This window comes from Erpetoichthys calabaricus, chromosome 18 (assembly GCF_900747795.2).
Source record: "Erpetoichthys calabaricus chromosome 18, fErpCal1.3, whole genome shotgun sequence".
In the NCBI taxonomy this organism is placed as follows: domain Eukaryota; kingdom Metazoa; phylum Chordata; class Cladistia; order Polypteriformes; family Polypteridae; genus Erpetoichthys; species Erpetoichthys calabaricus.
In genome coordinates, this window is record NC_041411.2 from 71,947,898 (window position 1) to 71,972,383 (window position 24,486).

At 42.6% G+C, this 24,486-nt stretch overlaps 1 protein-coding gene across 2 annotated transcripts in view; it reads left to right on the forward strand.

The window, feature by feature from the left end:
• The window catches only part of mst1rb (macrophage stimulating 1 receptor b), a 135,535-nt gene that overhangs the window by 79,532 nt on the left and 31,517 nt on the right, over positions 1-24,486 (forward strand). For both annotated transcript variants that reach the window (XR_007933921.1, XM_051921416.1), the window contains exons 8-12: positions 4,102-4,238; positions 10,846-11,016; positions 11,478-11,571; positions 21,042-21,263; positions 23,559-23,705. Coding sequence is in view for 1 of the 2 variants with exons in the window: in XM_051921416.1 (XP_051777376.1) it covers positions 4,102-4,238; positions 10,846-11,016; positions 11,478-11,571; positions 21,042-21,263; positions 23,559-23,705 (771 nt within the window). In the remaining variant the exon portion in view is untranslated. The remainder of the gene's footprint in view (positions 1-4,101; positions 4,239-10,845; positions 11,017-11,477; positions 11,572-21,041; positions 21,264-23,558; positions 23,706-24,486) is intronic.

The window sequence follows — 24,486 nt, forward strand, 5'->3', positions numbered from 1 at the left end:
CAGCCTTAGTATCACAATCCCTCCTAACCCACTAACAGCTGTGTTTGGTGTCCTTCCAGATGGACTTGAATTGGAGAAGGACAAACAAACGGTGATTGCATTCACTACACTCTTGGCACGCAGACTTATTTTGTTAAATTGGAAGAATCCTAATTCTCCTCTTATAAGTCAGTGGGAAACTGATGTTTTATATTATTTGAAATTGGAAAAAATCAAATTTTCAGTTAGAGGATCTGTACAAAATTTTTTCAAAACTTGGCAGGATTTAATCAATATTATTTTAGAATAAGAGAATTAACTATTATTGTATTTAACTCCCTTCTCCATCTCTTATTTATATAGATATTTACTTCTCCCCTTCTTTTGTCTAATGTTGCCTTATTAAAAAGCTTAAAGAAATTTTCCTTTAGCTAAGCTCTCCTTCTCAGGGATGGGGTTTGATTTGTTTTCAAATTTGTTGGGTTATAAATGGATCTGTTTGTATGGAATGATTACAATGAAAATTAATAAAATAAAAATATAAAAAAAAAAGATGGACCCAGCACTTCTGGGTCATATGCAAATAGGGAGGTCCTCCAATGACAGAGCCCTCTAATGGACCCCCAACAGGGCTGCACTTCCAGACTCCAATTCTAATGTACCCCTGCAGGTGTCCAAACTGGGATGCCTTAGGAGGACCACTGCCACCAGTCATATGGAGAGTGGAACTGCTCCTGGCCTCTGGCATCCCCTGGTCCATCCTTTATATGCCTCTAGATGGGCAAGAAGCTGGTTCCGCATCCAGCTGGCATGCCCGTCTGTCCTCCATGATACAATATTTATATAAACATGGATAATAAAAAGTACTCCGAAATGTACAGTGGAAAAGGGAGTACAGCCAAACATTTAGATAGATACTTTATTAATCCCAATGGGAAATTCACATACTCCCATCAGCAGCATACTGATAAAAAACAATATTGAATTAAAGAGTGATAACAATGCAGGTTAAACAGACAATAACTTTGAATAATGTTAACGTTTACACCCCCAGGTGGAATTAAAGAGTCGCATAGTGTGGTGGAGGAACAATCTCCTCAGTCTGTCAGTGGAGCAGGACGGTGACAGCAGTCTGTCGCTGAAGCTGCTCCTCTGTCTGGAGATGATCCTGTTTAGTGGATGCAGTGGATTCTCCGTGATTGATAGGAGCCTGCTCAGCGCCCGTCGCTCTGCCACAGATGTCAAACTATCCAGCTCCGTGCCTACAATAGAGCCTGCCTTCCTCACCAGTTTGTCCAGGTGTGAGGCGTCCCTCTTCTTTATGCTGCCTCCCCAGCACACCACCGCGTAGAAGAGGACGCTCGCCACAACCGTCTGATAGAACATCTGCAGCATCTTATTGCAGATGTTGAAGGACGCCAGCCTTCTAAGGAAGTATAGTCGGCTCTGTCCTTTCTTACACAGAGCATCAGTATTGGCAGTCCAGTCTAATTTATCATCCAGCTGCACTCCCAGGTATTTATAGGTCTGTACCCTCTGCACACAGTCACCTCTGATGATCACGGGGTCCAGGAGGGGTCTGGTCCTCCTAAAATCCACCACCAGCTCCTTGGTGTTGCTGGTGTTCAGTTGTAGGTGGTTTGAGTCACACCATTTAACAAAGTCCTTGATTAGGTTCCTATACTCCTCCTCCTGCCCACTCCTGATGCATATATTTATATACTTTACAAAATTGTAGTTGCATATAAAGGAAATAAAAGTGCTTGAAACAGCATCCCTGTTGTTATGGCTAGGAGTCCCAAACATGTAAGTCCCGAGCAGTTTCAAAAAGAGGGGGAAATCCCATCCAAAAAATAAAAACACCCCAGTTAGTAGTACAGAGGGCCATGTAGAATCTTTATAAAATATATTTATTCTGCAAAAACAAGTGTTCTTTTCCTGTTTGCCATTTGTGTTCCATGGAATTGCCAGAAACAGACAAAGCAATCCAAGGTAAACAAGTGCAAATAATAAATCGAAAATGAAGTCAGAAACAGAGCAACAGGTTCAGTAATGCAGGAAATCACAAGAACTCGCCGGCGTATTTAAGAATGAATCACAAGGAAGTGTGGGGAAACCCTGAGGGCAGTCACTGGCAGTGATGGGCCTCTTCTCACAAGGCACATAATAAAAAGTTATTGACAAATAGACAAAATCAAATACAAAGAAAAGGGCAGATAAACATAAATAAAATTATTACAGACAAGAAAGAAGACCAACAAAATGAAGATTTTGGAGGAGAACTAGAACACCTATAACACACTAGGACATCGTGACCTAATCTGTACCAGCACATTTTATATTAAAAAAAAAAAGTGAGGGCATAACATTTTAACTTTATATTTTGGGCTCTGATAACAATTTACATATAAGAAGTCAGTAAAATGCAAAAATGTATCTCTTACTCATTTACTGTTCCGTGACAAGACCTTAACAATGGCTTCTGTCCGCGTTAACAACCCTCACCAGGCATCAGTAAAGTGTTTATTCATCTGTGCGATGTCACTTTAGAATAACTCTGCTGAGATCTATTTCTCCTGATTTTGCATATTTCACTATGAGATCTGTGAATCTTTCATGGTCATAAGTCATTTTTCTAGTGTGTCTAATATGACGTGCTACACGGAGAACCACTCCGGCACCTTTATTTTAAGAAGGCACATGACATGTGTGGACCACCGGGGTGCGTACAGCCGCCCTAACCCAACACAGACAGGTAGAGAGATGATTTCAGCACAGCACACTTCTTCCTCGCTCTCCAAAGCACAGTACAGTACATACAGCACAATTCACAAGCCTTTCTTTTCCCAGTCTTTCCGCCTCCACTCCTCCCTCGCAAGCTTAGTCCTCTTCCTCCCGACTCTGGCTCCCTGAATGGAGTGAGGCGGCTCCTTTTATGTTGGCCCTGTGGAATCACTCCCAGGTGTGGTAAAGGCCCAATGTAAGCCTCTGCAGCTCCCCAACCCCGGTGGCCCAACAGGGCTGTGCCAAACTACAACTCCCAGCGTGCACTGCAGGAATCCATGGTGCCACAGCCACCCAGGAGGGCAGCCCTCTAGTGTCCTGGGAAATGTAGTGCCCTTCCGATGCTCTCTTCCCCCGGTTCTTCCATCCAGGTAATGGCCAAGGCCGCCCGTCACACATGTAATATCATGGCGCCAACAGTATAAAACAATGCTGTGCACAGCAGGTTATTGGATTCAACATAAAAACAAATGGCGATTCACATACGAGATTTAGTTAGGGAGGGCGGCATGGTGGCACAGTGGGTAGCGCTGCTGCCTCGCAGTTGGGAGACCTGGGGACCTGGGTTCACTTTCCGGGTCCTCCCTGCGTGGAGTTTGCATGTTCTCCCCGTGTCTGCGTGGGTTTCCTCCGGGCGCTCCGGTTTCCTCCCACAGTCCAAACACATGCTGGTTAGGTGGACTGGCGATTCTAAATTCTCCCTAGTGTGTGTGTGGTGTGTGGGTGTGTTTGTGTGTGTCCTGCAGTGGGTTGGCACCCTGCCTGGGATTGGTTCCTGCCTTGTGCCCTGTGTTGGCTGGGATTGGCTCCAGCTGACCCCCGTGACCCTGTGTTCGGATTCAGCGGGTTGGAAAATGGATGGATGGATGGATTTAGTTAGGGAAAAACTCATTATATCATTTTAAGAGGACAAGCTTGCATTTTTGTTTTGTTGTGTTGTTCATTTTGATTTCCCATTAACAAATGTTCAGCCTGTTTGGTCACCAGTCCTACTGCTTTGCCCTTTACAATCTTCTGTCTCCTGGTTCTTTGCGCTTCTATAATTATTGTCTTCAGCAAGTGCCATTTTCTTCACCTTTGGCCACAACATGTAGGTTGACTGGTGAATCTAAACTGGTCCCCGAATTAGTGAGAATATGAGACTTGGGGATATTTCGTGAGAGTCTTCTTCGAGATGCCACCATGTTGGGGCTGTCGAATGGAAAGCTGGGTATGGAAAATGAACTTGTTGAGCTTCTAATATGGATTTGAGGCATGTCTTCAGTTGAATGTGTTGGCTGCAAAGAAATGTATCTGCTTGATAATTCTAAAAGAATCGCTTATTTGTTCCTATACCAGATGCCAAATGTGAGCTCAGTCTCTCCCTATTTTGGTCCCATGAGTGGAGGAACCACTATAACTTTGACTGGAACTCATCTGGATGCGGGATCCTCAAAGAAGGTTAAGATCGACGGTGAAGAATGTAAAATTGTAAGGTGAGAGATCTGTAAAGAGGTATAATAAAGTCAATTTCTCTTTTCTTTTAAAGAACCAAGTTGACGTTCACTTAGGGAGACAACACTTGACCCGGTTAAACGAATGTACCGCACCTTCCTGCCCGTTGTACACGGTGAGCCAAAATGAAGTAGCACATTTCTCAAGGTCATTGCGCGAGGTAGAGGCAGCTGGGTGGGTGGGGGGTCCTTTGATAGGCGATCCCTTGTGGGTTTTAAGTCGGCAACATGCCTTGGTCCGGTGCACACCGTGCTTTCGCTGTCGAAACGTTCTTCAAAAACAACGAATCCATCATCACTGCACAACACACCTTCCGAACGCATTTCAGCATTCCTCATAACGGTGACGTCCCAAATTGTAAAACTGACTGAATTTTAAACAGACGGGTGCAACATTGAACAGAAAATCTCCAGGCCGTCCTTGGGCTGTACGGACTCCTGAAAACATCCAGGCTGTAAGGGCATCAATCTTGCAGTCTCCTAGACGTTCAGTGTAGGGAATCCATTCCCGGGAATTCTGCATGTCATTCCCAGGAATCCCAGGCTTCCGGGGATGACACAGTGTACATGCATCTCACATGTGAACGGTTCTTGAGCGAGCAACACTTATTTTTAATAAAACTACTGCAATATGTTGACACCAATAAAAGACTAACCTTAACTACAAGCAGTTCATGCTGTCATATACAGTGCACCCGGAAAGTATTCCCAGCGCATCACTTTTTCCACATTTTGTTATGTTACAGCCTTATTCCAAAATGGATTAAATTCATTTTTTTCCTCCGAATTCTACACACAACATCCCATAATGACAACGTGAAAGAAGTTTACTTGAGGTTTTTTGCAAATTTATTAAAAATAAAAAAAATTGAGAAATCCCATGTACATAAGTATTCACAGCCTTTGCCATGAAGCTCAAAATTGAGCTCAGGTGCATCCTGTTTCCCCTGATCATCCTTGAGATGTTTCTGCAGCTTCATTGGAGTCCACCTGTGGTAAATTCAGTTGACTGGACATGATTTGGAAAGGCACACACCTGTCTATATAAGGTCCCACAGTTGACAGTTCATGTCAGAGCACAAACCAAGCATGAAGTCAATGGAATTGTCTGTAGACCTCCGAGACAGGATTATCTCAAGGCACAAATCTGGGGAAGGTTACAGAAAAATTTCTGCTGCTTTGAAGGTCCCAATGAGCACAGTGGCCTCCATCATCCGTAAGTGGAAGAAGTTCGAAACCACCAGGACTCTTCCTAGAGCTGGCCGGCCATCTAAACTGAGCGATCAGGGGAGAAGGGCTTTAGTCAGGGAGGTGACCAAGAACCCGATGGTCACTCTGTCAGAGCCCCAGAGGTCCTCTGTGGAGAGAGGAGAACCTTCCAAAAGGACAACCATCTCTGCAGCAATCCACCAATCAGGCCTGTATGGTAGAGTGGCCAGACGGAAGCCACTCCTTAGCAAAGGCACATGGCAGCCCACCTGGAGTTTGCCAAAAGGCACCTGAAGGACTCTCAGACCATGAAAAAGAAAATCCTCTGGTCTGATGAGACAAAGATTGAACTCTTTGGTGTGAATGCCAGGTGTCACGTTTGGAGGAAACCAGGCACCGCTCGTCACCAGGCCAATACCATCCCTACAGTGAAGCATGGTGGTGGCAGCATCATGCTGTGGGGATGTTTTTCAGTGGCAGGGACTGGGAGACTAGTCAGGATAAAGGGAAAGATGACTGCAGCAATGTACAGAGACATCCTGGATGAAAACCTGCTCCAGAGCGCTCTTGACCTCAGACTGGGGCGACGGTTCATCTTTCAGCAGGACAACGACCCTAAGCACACAGCCAAGATATCAAAGGAGTGGCTTCAGGACAACTCTGTGAATGTCCTTGAGTGGCCCAGCTAGAGCCCAGACTTGAATCCGATTGAACATCTCTGGAGAGATCTTAAAATGGCTGTGCACCGACGCTTCCCATCCAACCCGATGGAGCTTGAGAGGTGCTGCAAAGAGGAATGGGCGAAACTGGCCAAGGATAGGTGTGCCAAGCTTGTGGCATCATATTCAAAAAGACTTGAGGCTGGAATTGCTGCCAAAGGTGCCTCGACAAAGTATTGAGCAAAGGCTGTGAATACTTATGGACATGGGATTTCTCAGTTTTTTTATTTTTAATAAATTTGCAAAAATCTCAAGTAAACTTTTTTCACGTTGTCATTATGGGGTGTTGTGTGTAGAATTCTGAGGAAAAAAATGAATTTAATCCATTTTGGAATAAGGCTGTAACATAACAAAATGTGGAAAAAGTGATGTGCTGTGAATACTTTCTGGATGCACTAAGTACATGTATCTAGTTAGTTGCGGTAATAAGAGCGTAGAAAGCACAACATGTCCAGCGTGCGGTCGTCCAGGTGAGAGCGCACCTTCATGCAGAGTATGCCACTGAAGTAGGCGGCACAGTCATCAGATACTGATACACTTGTTCTAAACAATGCCCACGCTTGCCGTTGCTCTGAAACACCACCGTTTCAGCTTTTACTGATGCATCCCATTTCTTGTCATCATTCTGTGATGGCACGTTTCTTGGCACAGATAATGCGGATGCAACAGACTGACACATTGCAATTTCAAGTTGCTGTTCAAAGCGGTCAACAGCACAGACGTCAATAAACTCTGCCCCGTCCCGGCATTCGTGAGCTGCACTTTTACACGCTATATATGCGAGCTTGGTCGTTCCCGTTTTCCCAGGAATTACAGCAGTGGGAATACGGGAATTAAAAATGTCCGGGGAGCCCGGGAATGGATTCCCTAGTTCAGTGCACTTCTGCCTTAGGCATTTCCAACACGTCTTTGAGGAGGATTTTGCACGAGGACCTTAATTTCCATCTATACAAAATGATGGTAGTGTAGAAACTCACTTGGAGAGCCATAGAGAGTTGTGCGTGAACATTCTGCAAACCGTTTATCGAGATGCCATCGTCATGTGCAGCAACATTTCCATTTGAATGGTTGCATAAATAAGCAAAACTTTCAGTATTGGGCTGAAACCAACCCCTTGTGAACTTCATCAGAGACCCCTGCATAGTGAGCGGGTTACAGTTAGGTGCACCGTTGCAGAATTTGCCATTGTAGGCCTTTAAATTGTTGAGGCGGGAGGAGCAATGGTGACCGTCACTTCAGAACATCATGTTGAAATGCTAGAAAACTTCTTGCGGCCCCAACTCTAAGAAATGGATGTGGTGGACGCCTGGTGTCAACAGGATGGAGCAACAGCTCGTACGGCACAGAGATCCATGCAAGGTTTGAGGTAGATGTTTCTGGGGAAATTAATCTCCTTGCTCAGCGAAGTCAGGTGACCTTCACGTTCACCTGAATCTCGCTCCATGTGATTTCTTCTTGTGGGGCTCTCTCAGGTCGAAGGTACACACACCCACCTCAAAACCTTGAAGCCCTCAAGGATGCTATTCGCCACGAAATTGAAATGGCCGAACGAGTCACGCGAGCGTTCAGAAATCGTCTCGAAGAGTGTATCGCTAATGATGGCCACCACTTTTAAAACAGTGACAAATCTATTTTGTATACCCTTTCTCGTGTCGTAATGAAATTTATTTTATCTTGTAGCGTTTTTGTAGAATAAACGTTTGAAACGTGGTACTCCCCCAGTATTTGAAGTCGCATGGAAAGGCGCACTCGCCATGTCACCCTTGAGATTTTTGTGCTGTGTTCACATGCAATATTATGAATCTCGGAATGGGAAATGTTCTGTGTGTAGATGTAGAGACGGGACCAGAAGATGAATGATGGTTTAGATAGCTGGCAGAATTTGTTAACAGCCAGTAGGCTAAAAGATGGACACCAGTTATCCAAAGCTTAGTAATTTAAACCTTCTGTGTTTTTTAGCACTTCTTTAAAAATAAACTCCAGCGGTTATAGCGTATCACTCCATTCAAAATGCATGGTGAGTCAATTTGTCATATAATCGGCTTCACAATAAAAATCTAATTACTGTCTTGTTCCGTCATGTTAAGCAGAGCTAACCGATCCGTTCAATGCACCGCATGCCAAATGAGTGACAGAGCCGACTGTCGAACACTTGCAGCTTTCTGTGCTCTCTGGCTCTCCACAAAACATCGCTTTGTAACAGGAGCTCCTCTTACTCAGGAGTTTCTTTTCCAGTCATATTTCTTGGAGTTTAAGAGGCCAGAGTCGTAGTCTGGCATTAACATGCCCTCATGTTTGAAAAATAAATGCATACCTGTGGTGAGCTAATGTTTGGCAGGATTGGTAGCCCTGTTGTTTAAACAAAATGGGTTTCTGTTTTCACCTTAAAGGGCAATATAAGTATCATTCCCTATATATTATATGTATTTATTTGCTTAAAAATTTTTTCTTGTTTAAAATTATGTGCAAATACACTTTTTACACTATATCGGATAGTTAGTTTTACCTGCGTTTATTAAAAAAATGCCCTCTGTGATCATTCAGTAAACTTTTAAATGCCATCAGTTCAGTTTTTAATGATTTGTCCGGTATTGTGGCCAAGATACTGAACTGACAGTATGGACCATGGAAAGCAACTGCAGTAGGAGGGTTAATGGCGGGATATGGGGACTCCACCGTAGATAGCAGTAGTACTAGATGATGTTTAAAAATTGATTTAAAATTGCTATAAATTATAATGCTGAATGTCAACATTCAAAATTATATCTGCCTCATTGTAAAATCCACATCAATAAAAGGAATAAGTGTCAGTCAGTCTATATGGGTGTCCGTCTGCATCACAAACATTTTTAATAATAAAATGCATTGCATTTATTTCAGTAGAAGGCATATAACAAACACCAACATTGCTTTTACAAATCTCATACCAAATGGCATATAACAGAGACATAAGCATTTCATTTGCCATTCCAACAGATGGCACATCACTAACATTTTTAAAATAAAATGCATTGCATTTGTCATTTCAGTAGATAGCACATCACAAACCTCAACATTGCTTTTACAAATCCCATACCAAATGGCATACATCAGAGACAAAAGCATTGCATTTGACATTCCAACAGATGGCACATCACTAACATTTTTAATAATAAAATGCATAGCATTTGTCATTTCAGTAGATAGCACATCACAAACATCAACATTGCTTTTACAAATCCCATACCAAATGGCATATAACAGAGACAAAAGCATTGCATTTGACATTCCAACAGATGACGCATCACAAACGTTTTTAATAATAAAATGCATAGCATTTGTCATTTCAGTAGATAGCACATCACGAACATCAACATTGCTTTTACAAATCCCATACCAAATGGCATATAACAGAGATATAAGCATTGCATTTAACATTCCAACAGATGGCACATCACAAATGTTTTTAATAATAAAATGCATTACATTTGTTATTCTAATAGATGGTGCATCACAAACATGTCTAGGTGTGCGATGTCTAGGTTTGTCACCTGTTGACAATTACAATGGTGGGTTTAAATAGCCACCCACTTTGTCGTGTCCTTATCTGAGCTGCAGGTAACAGAAATCTTTGCTTAAACCTATGGCGAACTTATCTTGTTCTTTAATTTGATCTCTTGTGTTCCTGGCTTTCACCTGACCTTGATTTTTGTCTGTCTTGTTGGCTTCGTCGTTTCCGCACTTATCGATCTCATAGTTTTGAGCCTTTACTCTTTTGCATCTTTCTCCTGGTTTGCCCTTTAACAGCCTTGTCAGTTCCACGATACAACAGTAACATAATCTTCCATCTTTCTCTTTCATAGCATACTCTGAACAACAGGATGTGGTAAAAATTTGTGCTTCATTCTGTTTCATTAAAGATATGCAGGTTGTTGTACGAGAGCACTTGGGTAGGATCAAACCAGCTCTGTCAAGTCAGGACAATCGACTACAGGGCAGGAGCGAAAAATATCACTAGTCCCCTTTTTGCTGTTCCTCACAAGTCAGAGACGAGTCCCAGTATGGACTATAATGTCACATCTAGCATGGCTCTAGAGGCCCCGCCCCCTGCATTCTGGGAGCGATTGAAATTGTGAGGGCACTGGAAGGCCCCGCCCACTTGTACAGCATAGCAAACTCTGCAAATTAGAAGTCACTCAAGGCTGAGACTAGCAAGGGACCTGAGACGTCCTTGATCTTGTTTTCTTTTGTTTTTTCATTTGATTGCCATTATTAAACAGGGTAGGTCTCCAACCTATTGGTTTGAGGAAAATGAAAAAGATATTGATTTTGGCCTCCAAATGCGATTGATCATCTGTGGGACGCGCTGGAAAAACAAGTCTGAACCATAAAGGCCCCGTCTCACAACTAAGAGGACTTTAAAAGGATCTGCTGCTAACGTCTTGGTGCAGATACCACAGGAAACCTTACGGAGTCCATGTTTGGACGGGTCAGAGCTGTTCTGGCAGCATGAGGGGGGCATAGCATTAGACAGGTGGCTTTAATGCTTTGGCTGAGTGGTGAATGTGCAGCGGAAAACAATTGGGCTAAAGGTCTGCTATTTGGAAAATGGTGTGTTTATAGTGTTCATGCTAGAGATCACAACACAGACTAAAGGCTGTAGATTTGTTTTTGTCTTTCAGTGTTTCTCCTGAGGACTCTTCCATAGTGTTCATATCCCCACCAAGGAACAGTATAGGAAGCGTACCTCCAGAAGTTGAAATCGATACCTTTAAGGTGCCTGTGAGCTCATCTTTCCAGTACAGGGAAAATCCCGTCATCACCGACATCTTCCCTAACTGCAGTTTTAGCAGGTAAGATAACGTTTTCTTTCCAAAAAAAAAGTATAACCAGCAAGAGAAATGTGGAGTAGAGTGTGCAGTTACAATACCCGGCCCTCTCCCGCTGCTGATTAGGCCTGTTTTACTTCACATTCTACATGAGGGGCTTCGCACTCTCTCGGCGGGCATCTCTGCAGTGTGCTGAAGTAAATGATGCAGCGTTTTGTTTAAGAAGATTGAATTCCTTGGCCTTGCTCCAGATTTGGAGAGAGAGAAGCCGAGGGGCACTCCCCTGACACACAGACACACACCAGGATTCCATCCTAGAACTCTGCAGCTATGCGTCCGCAAAGCCAACTAGTACATGTATTGATCTGCTTATTGATAATGAAAAACTGTGTATGGATATGCAGGCAAATAAATGTTTTTATTTGTTTTGTTGGTGTTTCTGGTAAAACCTAAAGTGGTTTAAAGTGTCACATTTTTCATTACAGGGGATCCAATATCACAATTATAGGCAAGAACCTCGACTCAGTTTATCGTACCAATGTCATATTTGTAAACCGAAGAAAAAAATATCCACCTCAGGTAAATCTTTACAAATGTCCTTTACGTACGGTAAATTCTTACATTGCAAAAAATGTGAAAATTTGGCTTGACTTTTTTTTTTTTTTACGATAAGGACGATTTGGCATAAGCTTTCAAAAGAAAAGAATTCTGGGCAGTTAATGCATGTGCATTGAAAGCCGCTGCCTTATCCAGGTGTACGCACCGAGAGGTGCTCTGTTCTTCTTTACGATCAGGCATGCAAACACAAGACAGGCTGTGCAGGTTCATTTAGGACAGTGGTTCCCAAACTTTTTCGATTCTCGGCACCCTTGCTGAATCCGGGTTTTCCCAAGGCACTAATTCTAATTTGAGAAATAGCCAATAATTTTTTTTTTAATTAAAGGGCGTATTTAAGATCACAAAAACCCAGCCACAGGGGGATGCACAAACCAGTGTGTTTCTTCATGTCGGTCCCAAGCCCGGATAAATGGGGAGGGTTACATCAGGAAGGGCATCCGGTGTAAAATTTTGCCAAATCAATATGTGGACAACGATACAAATTTCCATACCGGATTGGTCGTGCCCCGGGTTAACAACGACCGCCGCCAGTACTGTTAGTCAACAGGGTGCTGGCGGAAATTGGGCTACTGTTTGCCGAAGGAGAAGAAGAGGGGGGAGACATGTCCGGAGGCAGGAGGAGAGGAGGAAAGTAAAGAGAGTGGAACTGAGGGTAGGAACTTTGAATGACTGGTAAGGGGAGAGAGTTAGCAGATATGATGGAGAGAAGGAAGGTTGATATATTGTGCGTGCAAGAGACAGAACAATGACTACTGCTCCATTTATTAAGTACTAGCAAAATACCCGCGCTTCGCAGCGGAGAAGTAGTGTGTTAAAGAGGTTATGTAAACATATATATACATAAATATATATACTTATATCTACATACAGTGGTGTGAAAAACTATTTGCCCCCTTCCTGATTTCTTATTCTTTTGCATGTTTGTCACACAAAATGTTTCTGATCATCAAACACATTTAACCATTAGTCAAATATAACACAAGTAAACACAAAATGCAGTTTGTAAATGGTGGTTTTTATTATTTAGGGAGAAAAAAAAATCCAAACCTACATGGCCCTGTGTGAAAAAGTAATTGCCCCCTGAACCTAATAACTGGTTGGGCCACCCTTAGCAGCAATAACTGCAATCAAGCGTTTGCGATAACTTGCAATGAGTCTATTACAGCGCTCTGGAGGAATTTTGGCCCACTCATCTTTGCAAAATTGTTGTAATTCAGCTTTATTTGAGGGTTTTCTAGCATGAACTGCCTTTTTAAGGTCATGCCATAGCATCTCAATTGGATTCAGGTCAGGACTTTGACTAGGCCACTCCAAAGTCTTCATTTTGTTTTTCTTCAGCCATTCAGAGGTGGATTTGCTGGTGTGTTTTGGGTCATTGTCCTGTTGCAGCACCCAAGATCGCTTCAGCTTGAGTTGACGAACAGATGGCCGGACATTCTCCTTCAGGATTTTTTGGTAGACAGTAGAATTCATGGTTCCATCTATCACAGCAAGCCTTCCAGGTCCTGAAGCAGCAAAACAACCCCAGACCATCACACTACCACCACCATATTTTACTGTTGGTATGATGTTCTTTTTCTGAAATGCTGTGTTACTTTTACGCCAGATGTAACGGGACATTTGCCTTCCAAAAAGTTCAACTTTTGACTCATCAGTCCACAAGGTATTTTCCCAAAAGTCTTGGCAATCATTGAGATGTTTCTTAGCAAAATTGAGACGAGCCTTAATGTTCTTTTTGCTTAACAGTGGTTTGCGTCTTGGAAATCTGCCATGCAGGCCGTTTTTGCCCAGTCTCTTTCTTATGGTGGAGTCGTGAACACTGACCTTAATTGAGGCAAGTGAGGCCTGCAGTTCTTTAGACGTTGTCCTGGGGTCTTTTGTGACCTCTCGGATGAGTCGTCTCTGCGCTCTTGGGGTAATTTTGGTCGGCCGGCCACTCCTGGGAAGGTTCACCACTGTTCCATGTTTTTGCCATTTGTGGATAATGGCTCTCACTGTGGTTCGCTGGAGTCCCAAAGCTTTAGAAATGGCTTTATAACCTTTACCAGACTGATAGATCTCAATTACTTCTGTTCTCATTTGTTCCTGAATTTCTTTGGATCTTGGCATGATGTCTAGCTTTTGAGGTGCTTTTGGTCTACTTCTCTGTGTCAGGCAGCTCCTATTTAAGTGATTTCTTGATTGAAACAGGTGTGGCAGTAATCAGGCCTGGGGGTGGCTACAGAAATTGAACTCAGGTGTGATACACCACAGTTAGGTTATTTTTTAAAAAGGGGGCAATTACTTTTTCACACAGGGCCATGTAGGTTTGGATTTTTTTTCTCCCTAAATAATAAACACCATCATTTAAAAACTGCATTTTGTGTTTACTTGTGTTATATTTGACTAATGGTTAAATGTGTTTGATGATCAGAAACATTTTGTGTGACAAACATGCAAAAGAATAAGAAATCAGGAAGGGGGCAAATAGTTTTTCACACCACTGTATCTACATATACACATATCTACATATATATATATATATATATATATATATATATATATATATATATATATATATACACACATACATATACACACATACATACATACATACACACATATATATATATATATATACACATACAGACACATATTTATACATATACATATTTACATATCTACATATATATATACACATATATACATATCTGCATACATACACATCTATCTATCTATCTATCTATCTATCTATCTATCTATATATATATATATATATATATATATATATATATACACACACATCCCCGTGCTTTGCAGCGGCGAAGTACTGCTTTTAAATTTTTATTAAGAAGAAAACCTTTTTAAATTGAGTGAAAATCTACCAATAACAATTTGTTAAGGATCTGTTTTTTTGTGAAGCTGACTTCACACAGCCTCTCCGCTGTTTTATAAACGAACGTCATATAAGGTCTTCCTTTTTCGTTGCTTTGCCAACGGAAGCAGCCTTTTTATTTAATCCTGTTTTTACGATTGTTCTGTTTGTATATCACGTTGTCAGTTCAGCACTCCGTTTGTAATATGACCAAGCTGTGCAAGCACACTCTTGAGAATGCAACGTATAGTTAGTTGTACAGGAGAAAAGCAATCTTGCCTGAAATCAATGGCAACCTTTTGTAGGTCTATGAACTTAATTTAAACTTTAGGTTTACACGGTGCTTTCTTTCCGAAGTACCTGCACTCATGAATATGTCTGTATGCGTCAGTCGCTCAAATCCCCGAGGTTCGCACCAGCGAAGTTCTGCTTTTAAATTTTTATTAAGAAGAAAAGAAAACCTTTTAAAATTGAGGGAAAATATACCAATAACAGTTTGTTAAGGATCTGTTTTTTTTGTGAAGCTGCCTTCACTCGAGTGATCACTTCGAGCTTTAAGCCTGAGAAATCACCCCGTAAATGCACACGTTTAATTGCACATCTGTTAATATGTATGCTTACAAAGTATTAAAAGACACTCAACAATTACACAGTATTAAAAGACACTCAACAATTAATGTCATTTACCTTCGTTCCCGCGTTTGACTCGCGCTGTAAATCTCTTCCTTGTTTTCACTTCACGTGATTACGTAGGAGGCGTAATACGTGATGACGCGATACGTGACTCCGCCTCCTCCATTAGAGTATATGGACAAAAAACAGATTCCAGTTATGACCATTACGCATAGAATTTCGAAATGAAACCTGCCTAACTTTTGTAAGTAAGCTGTAAGGAATGAGCCTGCCAAATTTCAGCCTTCTACCTACACGGGAAGTTGGAGAATTAGTGATGAGTGAGTGAGTCAGTCAGTCAGTCAGTCAGTGAGGGCTTTGCCTTTTATTAGTATAGATACGGATGACACCATGATCATAGGATGCGTATCTGGGGAGGATGAAAGCCACTATCTAAATCAAGTGGACTGTATGGTAAACTGGTGCAATAAAAACTCTCTCACTCTGAATGTAAAAAAGACCAAAGAAATGATATTTGATTTTAAGAGACAGAAATCTGTATGTTCACCTATTGTAGTTCTGGGAGAGGAGGTAGAAATAGTGAATGAATTTAAATACTTAGGAACTTACCTAGATAACAATCTTAACTGGAATACAAATACAATGCAACCAGCGCTTATTTCTCCTCCATAAACTCAAACTATTTAAAGTAGACAAGGACCTCATGTTGCCCTTCTATCGCAGTCTGATTCAGTCTGTGATCACTTTCAGTTTCATTGCCTGGTTTAATAGTCTGACAAACCAAAACTCAAAAAAGCTCCAGCAGATTACGAAGTATGCAGCTAAAGTGATTGGGGCTGATGGAGATGATTTGACTCGTGTGTGTGTGTGTGTGTGTGTCAGAGGGCAATGCTAAAGAAACTGGAAATCATCTCAACTGATGACAGACATCCATTACATGTAGAACTAAACTTCAGTAAATCAGGAAGGATAGTCGCTTTGAAAACCCACACAAATCGCTCCAGAAACTCCTTTCTTCCTAGTGCCATACGACTTTTCAATAAGAAATATCGGAGATAATGTTTAAGGTTTTGATATATATCCTGTTACCTTTTTTTTTTTTTTTTTGGTATAAATATGTTTTATCTAACTGCCTTACCTTAACCTTTCTTATTTCTATTTGTCTGTTTTATTTCATTCTGTCTGTTACCTGTTATTAGATGCAACTGAGAAGGCAAATTTCATGTTTTCCTGTGTAAACATGACTAAATAAAGAAACCTAAACCTAAACCTAAATGGAAGGGGAGTAAGGCCTGGTGGATCAGTGGTGGATTCAAATTGTTCTATCATGGTGTGGATGGGAGGAGAAATGGGGTAGGGGTTATTCTGAAGGAACAGTATGTCAAGAGTGTTTTGGAGGTGAAAAGAGTGTCCGACAGTGGTGTGATGATAAATGTTGTTAGTGCATATGCACCGCAAGTTGGGTGTGCAATGGATGAGAGAGAAGATTTTTGGAGTGAGTTGGATGAAGTGATGAATAGTGTACCCAAGAAATAGAAAGTGGTGAATGGAGTGGATTTCAATGAGTATGTTGGTGAAGGAAACAGTGGAGACGAGAAGGTGATGAGTAGGTAGGTATAGTGTCAAGGAGAGGAATGGAGAAGGTCAGAGGATAGTTGATTTTGCCAAAAGGATGGACATAGCTGTGGTGAATATGTATTTTAAGAAGAGGGAGGAACATAGGGTTACGTACAAGAGTGGAGGAATATGCACACAGGTAGATTACATCCTATGCAGAAGAGTTGATCTGAAGGAGATTGAAGACTGCAAAGTGGTGGCAGGGGAAAGTGTAGTTAAGCAGCATAGGATGGTGGTCTGTAGGATGACATTGTAGATCAAGAAGAGGAAGAGAGTGAGGGCAGAGCCAAGGATCAAATGGTGGAAGTTGAAAAAGGAAGACTGCAAGGTTGAGTTTAGGGAGGAGGTGAGACAAGCACTGGGTGGTAGTGAAGAGTTAACAGACAGCTGGGAAACTACAGCAGATGTAGTAAGGGTGACAGCAAGAAGGGTGATTGGTGTGACATCTGGACAGAGGAAGGAGGAAAAGGAAACCTGGTGGTGGAATGGGGAAGTACAGGAGAGTGTACAGAGGAAGAGGATGGCAAAGAAGAAGTGGGATAGCAGATGCAGAGAGTAGACAAGAGTACAAGGAGATAAGGCGCAAGGTAAAGGGAGTTGAATGAGAGGTTGGACACTAAGGAAGGAGAAAAGGACCTGTACCGATTGGCTAGACAGAGGGACCGAGCTGGGAAAGATGTGCAGCAGGTTAGGGTGATAAAGGATAAAGATGGAAATGCACTCACAAGCGAGGAGAGTGTGTTGAGCAGATGGAAAGAGCACTTTGAGAGGCTGGTGAATGAAGAGAACGAGAGAGAGAAGAGGTTGGATGATGTGGAGATAATGAATCAGAAAGTGCAACGGATTAGCAAGGAGGAAGTAAGGACAGCTATGAAGAGAATAAAAAATGGAAAGGCCGTTGGTCCAGATGACATACCTATGGAAGCATAGAGGTGTTTAGGAGAAATGGCAGTGGAGTTTTTAACCAGATTGTTTAATAGAATGTTGGAAAGTGAGAGGATGCCTGAGGAGTGAAGAAGAAGTGTACTGGTGCCGATATTTAACAATAAGGGGGATGTGCAGGACTGCAGTAACTACAGGGGAATAAAATTAATGAGCCACAGCATGAAGTTATGGGAAAGAGTAGTGGAAGCTCGGTTAAGAAGTGAAGTGATGATTAGTGAGCAGCAGTATGGTTTCATGCCAAGAAAGAGGACCACAGATGCAATGTTTGCTCTGAGGATGTTGATGAAGTATAGAGAAGACCAGAAGGAGTTGCATTGCGTCTTTGTGGACCTGGAGAAAGCATATGACAGGGTGACAAGAGAGGAGCTGTGGTATTGTATGAGGAAGTCGGGAGTGGCAGAGAAGTATGTAAGAGTTGTACAGGATATGTACGAGAGAAGTGTGACCGTGGTGAGGTCTGCGGTGGGAGTGACGGAGGTGGGATTACATCAGGGATCAGCTCTGAGCCCTTCCTTATTTGCAATGGTGATGGACAGGTTGACAGACGAGATTAGACAGGAGTCCCCGTGGACTATGATGTTTGCTGATGACATTGTGATCTGTAGCGATAGTAGGGAGCAGGTTGAGGAGACCCTGTAGAGGTGAAGATATGCTCTAGAGAGGAGAGGAATGAAGGTCAGTAGGAACAAGACAGAATACATGTGTGTGAATGAGAGGGAGGTCAGTGGAATGGTGAGGATGCAGGGAGTAGAGCTGGTGAAGGTGGATGAGTTTAAATACTTGGGATCAACAGTAAAGAGTAATGGGGATTGTGGAAGAGAGGTGAAGAAGAGAGTGCAGGCAGGGTGGAATGGGTGGAGAAGAGTGACAGGAGTGATTTGTGACAGACGGGTATCAGCAAGAGTGAAAGGGAAGGTCTACAGGACGGTAATGAGACCAGCTATGTTATATGGGCTGGAGGCAGTGACACTGACCAGAAAGCAGGAGACAGAGCTGGAGGTGGCAGAGTTAAAGATGATAAGATTTGCGTTGGGAGTAACGAGGATGGACAGGATTAGAAATGAGGACATTAGAGGGTCAGCTCACGTTGGACAGTTGGGAGACAAAGTCAGACAGGCAAGATTGCGTTGGTTTGGACATGTGCAGAGGAGGGATGCTCGGTATAATGAGAGAAGGGTGCTAAAGATAGAGCTGCCAGGGAAGAGGAAAAGAGGAAGGCCTAAGAGAAGGTTTATGGATGTGGTAAGAGAGGACATGCAGGTGATGGGTGTGACAGAGCAAGAGGCAAAGGATAGAAAGATTTGGAAAAAGATGATCTGCCGTGGCAACCCCTAACGGGAGCTATATTTATTTTTATTTTTGCTTTCTTGACCCTTCTTGTATATGTTTTGTCTATTTTAAAATTTTCTTCTGAATCCTATCAACTTGCAGACACACAGATATACAGACGCACAGACACAGACTTGTATTAAGATGTATAAGCTGATTTCTGTCTATCCGGCAGTTACTTTCTGTTGGACATATTCTGTGTTAACATTTGCAGTGTACCATCAGTTGGAATGTCCTTTGTAATGCATGTAGTGGTAAAATGCATTGTATCTTTCATTCCAACAGATGGTGCATCACAGATATTAGCACTGCTTTTACAAATCCCATAGCAAATGGCACATAACTGAGACATACTGTAGCAGTTGGATGGACACACAAACACTTTTCCTTCTATTAAGGTGGATAAGCCTTATATTTGACATAACATACTGATATTTTAAACACTTGTAATGCATTGATGGTATTTTTTTTATACAATTTCATTCATGACCAAAAAATTCTTTTCTCAATTAGGTAATATTTAAAAAGTGACAATTTCTTTTTATTTCTACTTTAAAAGCATAACTCTGTCTGAAAATAAACTTGACACAATTTAAGCATTTTTTTTAACAACTTTTGTTTCAGCAGATTAGGTGCATCGGCGATCCTAAAATTTTCCCTAGTGTGTGCTTGGTGTGTGTGTGTGCCCTGCGGTGGGCTGGCACCCTGCCCAGGGTTTGTTTCTTGCCTTGTGCCCTGTGTTGGCTGGGATTGGCTTCAGCAGACCCCCGTGACCCTATGTTAGGATATAGCGGATTGAACAATGACTGACTTTTGTTTCACAAATCAATCAGTAATTATTTCATTACATTTATATACCAATTTCCTAACCTACTGTATGCACTTTACATAGACAGTGAGGATCCACTATAAATCATTGCCGATGTGGATGATGTGACAGCAGTTACTCTCGCACACATTAGGTATTATGGGGGAAGGGGTAAGAAAGATAATTAGCCAATAAGGGACAGGCGGTGCCAATCAAAGCCCATTTGGAGCCCTAGGTGGGGTTGTCGGACGTCGTTGCCATAGCGGGTGGTCTGTATTATTAGAATTTGATGAACTTGGGTCAAGAGCACATGCCCCTTGAATAACACAAACTTTTGTGCATATACTGGAGACTTTAAGGACCACTACCAAACCCTTCCCCGACCTTGGTGTATAGACTCTGTACATTCATAAACAGTGCCCAGTGGATAACGGTATACACTCAATATCATCAGAATTTGACAACAAAAAAAGGATCAACCGGCTCAGGTGGGACAGGGGATGATTAGGGGGCCAGAATGCGCAGGCTGTGGTAGGCGATCTAGCCAGGACATCGGGGAACTGCCCAACTCTTTTTGACAGATACCCCAGGAATCTTTTGTGACCACATAGAATCAGGACCTCAGTTTTACATCTTTTCCAAAGAGCAAGACCGATTGAACAGGCTGTCATACCTCACCCAGTCTTGCGTATTTGTTGTTTATTTAATTTATCTTTTGATTTATCCATCCATCCATCCATCCATTATCCAACCCGTTATATCCTAACTACAGGGTCACGGGGGGTCTGCTGGAGCCAATCCCAGCCAACACAGGGCACAAGGCAGGAAACAAACCCCGGGCAGGGCGCCAGCCCACCGCAGCTTTTGATTTATTGAACTGTCTATGTCTAGTACAGAGTTAGAAAGAACAAATTTATTGTAGTCAGGTGGGTCATCCATACATTTAAACTACAATACTTGACTTTCACACGTGTAAGAAAGTGGAGTAGCCTGAGCCAAATACACACGAAAATGAGGCGGACGTCCATAGCCCTCATGCACTGTGTCCAGTCTGAGACCCAAGCCCAGGTCTTTGAAGATATGAGACAGAAATTCAAGTCAATGTGCCACCATGCCACCTGCGTAGATTTGTTTTTTTGTCAATTCCTGTAATGAAATGGTGTACCATTTCTTGTCCAGTAACTACTGTCTACCAGATAAAGTTTAAGACAGACGTGCTGACCAATCTGGTTGTCAATTTCTAAGGTTTGTGAATCTGCTGAAAGTTCAGAGAAGATGGTATGCATGACCCCCCGCTTGGACATGACCAGCGATTCTCTGGAGGGAACTCTCTTGTTTGAGATGGACGGGACTCAAGGTCTCAAGAACTTTACGTTTCATTATCTCCCGACTGCTGAAGTTTACCCATTTGAAAGTGAAGGGGGCGTTAAGAATTTGGACTTCAACGAGAATGAGGTGGAGATACACGTAAGTGCTAAACTCTTTTGCTTAGGTGTTTGTTTATCTGCCTGTCTATTACTATACACGTTTAGATTATACAGGTAATGACATGGAACAAGTGGTTTAATTCAAAGACAATGGTGGACTAACTAGCGAGGCTGACTAACTTTGCCAGGTCTGAGTATGTGTCTTCCTGTAGCTTCAATCACTTTAATGGATCAGTTTGTTTCTCAAGTCTGATTTCATGGAAAGGAAAGGAACCCAGTGCCAGTCCATATGGAGCTCTAGGCGGGGGACAGGTCCCTGGGTGTTTGGAGCACGTGTCCCAAAATGGAACTCCTTGGAGTCCATAGCAGGGTGCTCGCCACTCGAGTTACAAAAACGATGCCCCTTAACATTCATAAATGGCACCCTTAGGTGTCTGCCTGGGTCACCTAATGGACGGACCGGCTCTGAGCGAGGCATCAGTGGATCATCATCAGAGTTCAGTGACAGTTTGTGGATTAGTATTTTCCTTCAAAGTATTTTTTCTTGGTCAAGAAACGACATAAGAAACGATGAAGTGAAGCCCGCCACTACTATTCACAAACTTGGAATCGTTTGGCGCTGCTTCGTTAATAACATGTGAAGCTCGGTCAGATTAACTGGATTAAAATAACAAATTTAATCGAAGAAATGGTTAACATCTTGATTAATCACTGCTAATGCATGTGATTAATCAACAGCCTTAATTATTACACATATCATGTTACTCTTTATCATAAATAAGCCCCTTTAGAGTATCGTTTGTTAATGACAACAGAATGACGCTTATGCTGCCTGGCATTGGTTCGGCCAAACTGTCTTTTGTAGCAAATCCTTAATTGAGGTTCAAAAGTTCTGAAGTTCATTTAACATCCTGGGTTCTTATATTAGAAAATGTTACTGAAATTTGACCAATGAGAGGAGGCCATTCAGTCCAGTGAGCCTTTTTGTTGCTCCAAGAGCTAAACTGTCCCAATATCTCATCCGGTTGTGAAGGTTTTCTGCTTCAACTCCATGTCCCTGACGTTTCTTCTGATTATTCCCTTAACCTTAAGAGATAAGGAAAGGTTTACTGCCCTTTTCTCCTTCCCATTTTAGATAGATAGATACTGTACATACATACATACATATTTTATTAATCCCAAGAGGAAATTTACATACTCCAGCAGCACCTTACTGATACAAAAAACAATATTAAATTAAAGATTGATAATAATGCAGGTAAAAAAACAGACAATAACTTTGTATAATTTTAATGTTTACCCCCCCCCGGGTGGAATTGAAGAGTCGCATAGTTTGGGGGAGGAATGATTTCCTCAGTCTGTCAGTAGAGCAGGACGGTGACAGCAGTCTGTCGCTGAAGCTGCTCCTCTGTCTGGAGATGATACTGTTTAGTGGATGCAGTGGATTCTCCATAATTGATAGGAGCCTGCTGAGCGCCCGTCGCTGTGCCACAGATGTCAGACTGTCCAGCTCCGTGCCTACAATAGAGCCTGCCTTCCTCACCAGTTTGTCCAGGCGTGAGGCGTCCCTCTTCTTTATGCTGCCTCCTCAGCACACCACCACTTAGAAGACGGCGCTCGCCACAACCGTCTGATAGAACATCTGCAGCATCTTATTGCAGATGTTGAAGGACGCCTGCCTTCTAAGGAAGTATAGCTGGCTCTGTCCTTTCTTACACAGAGCATCAGTATTGGCAGTCCAGTCTAATTTATCATCCAGCTGCACTCCCAGGTATTTATAGGTCTGTACCCTCTGCACACAGTCACCTCTGATGATCACTGGGTCCATGAGAGGTCTGAGCCTCCTAAAATCCACCACCAGCTCCTTGGTTTTGCTGGTGTTCAGTTGTAGGTGGTTTGAGTCACACCATTTAACAAAGTCATTGATTAGATCCCTATACTCCTCCTTCTGCCCACTCCTGATGCAGCCCACGATAGCAGTGTCGTCAGCGAACTTTTGCACGTGGCAGGACTCCGAGTTGTATTGGAAGTCCGATGTATATAGGCTGAACAGGACCGGAGAAAGTACAGTCCCCTGTGGCGCTCCTGTGTTGCTGACCATAATGTCAGACGTGCAGTTCCCAAGACGCACATACTGAGGTCTGTCTTTAAGATAGTCCATGATCCATGCCACCAGGTATGAATCTACTCCCATCTCTGTCAGCTTGTCCCTAAGGAGATTTTATATAATAATTTTATATATAATATAATTTTATACAGAATTGTGTAGAAAAGTAAGTTACCAGTTAAAAACTGATCTTTGATCATGTAATTTTTTTTTTCTTCTTTTCCACAGCACAAGGGACTACATTTAGCAAGTGCTTGCATGACCATCACAATGACGATTGGAGACGTGGACTGCAATGCCAAGGTTTTAAGCAATGAAGTGACCTGCAGGATACCCAAAGACCTCGATGTGCCAAGCGATGGCTTACCTGTGAAGGTTGAAACCATTTTCTTCCTGTCCTTTGCATAATGCAGAAAGTCAGTCAGTCATTATCCAGCCTGCTATACCATAACACAGGGTCAAATTTTATCTTCCCCTCTCTCTTACGGAAAGCTTCTTTAAACGTTTGAGTCATACTAATAATTTGATCCATCCATCCATTATCCAACCTGCTTTATCCTAACTACAGGGTCACAGGGGGTCTGCTGGAGCCAATCTCAGCCAGCACAGAGCGCAAGGCAGGTACAAATCATGGGCAGGGTCCCAGCCCACTGCAGGGCACAAACCAAGCACACACTCACTAGGGAACAATTTAATACCGCCAATGCACCTAACCTGCATGTCTTTTGGGCTGTGGGAGGAAACCCACGCAGACACGGGGAGAACATGCAAACTCCACGCAGGGTGGACCCGGGGAGCGAACCCAAGTCAGCGTACTGCGAGGCAGCAGCGCTACCACTGCGCCACCATATTACAGAAAGTGCTTCAGTAAATCATAGTTCCGTGTTAAAATTTTGCATGACTGAAATTATTAGGCCCTGCGGTGGGTTGGCCCCCTGCCCGGGGTTTGTTTCTTGCCTTGTGCCCTGTGTTGGCTGGGATTGGCTCCAGCAGACCCCCGTGACCCTGTAGTTAGGATATAACGGGTTGGATAATGGATGGATGGATCAAATTATTAGTATGACTTAAACGTTTAAAGAAGCTTTCCATAAGAGAGAGGGGAAAATAACATTTGTCTAAGACGAAAGGATGATGTGAGGCTTTGGACAAGGGTAGG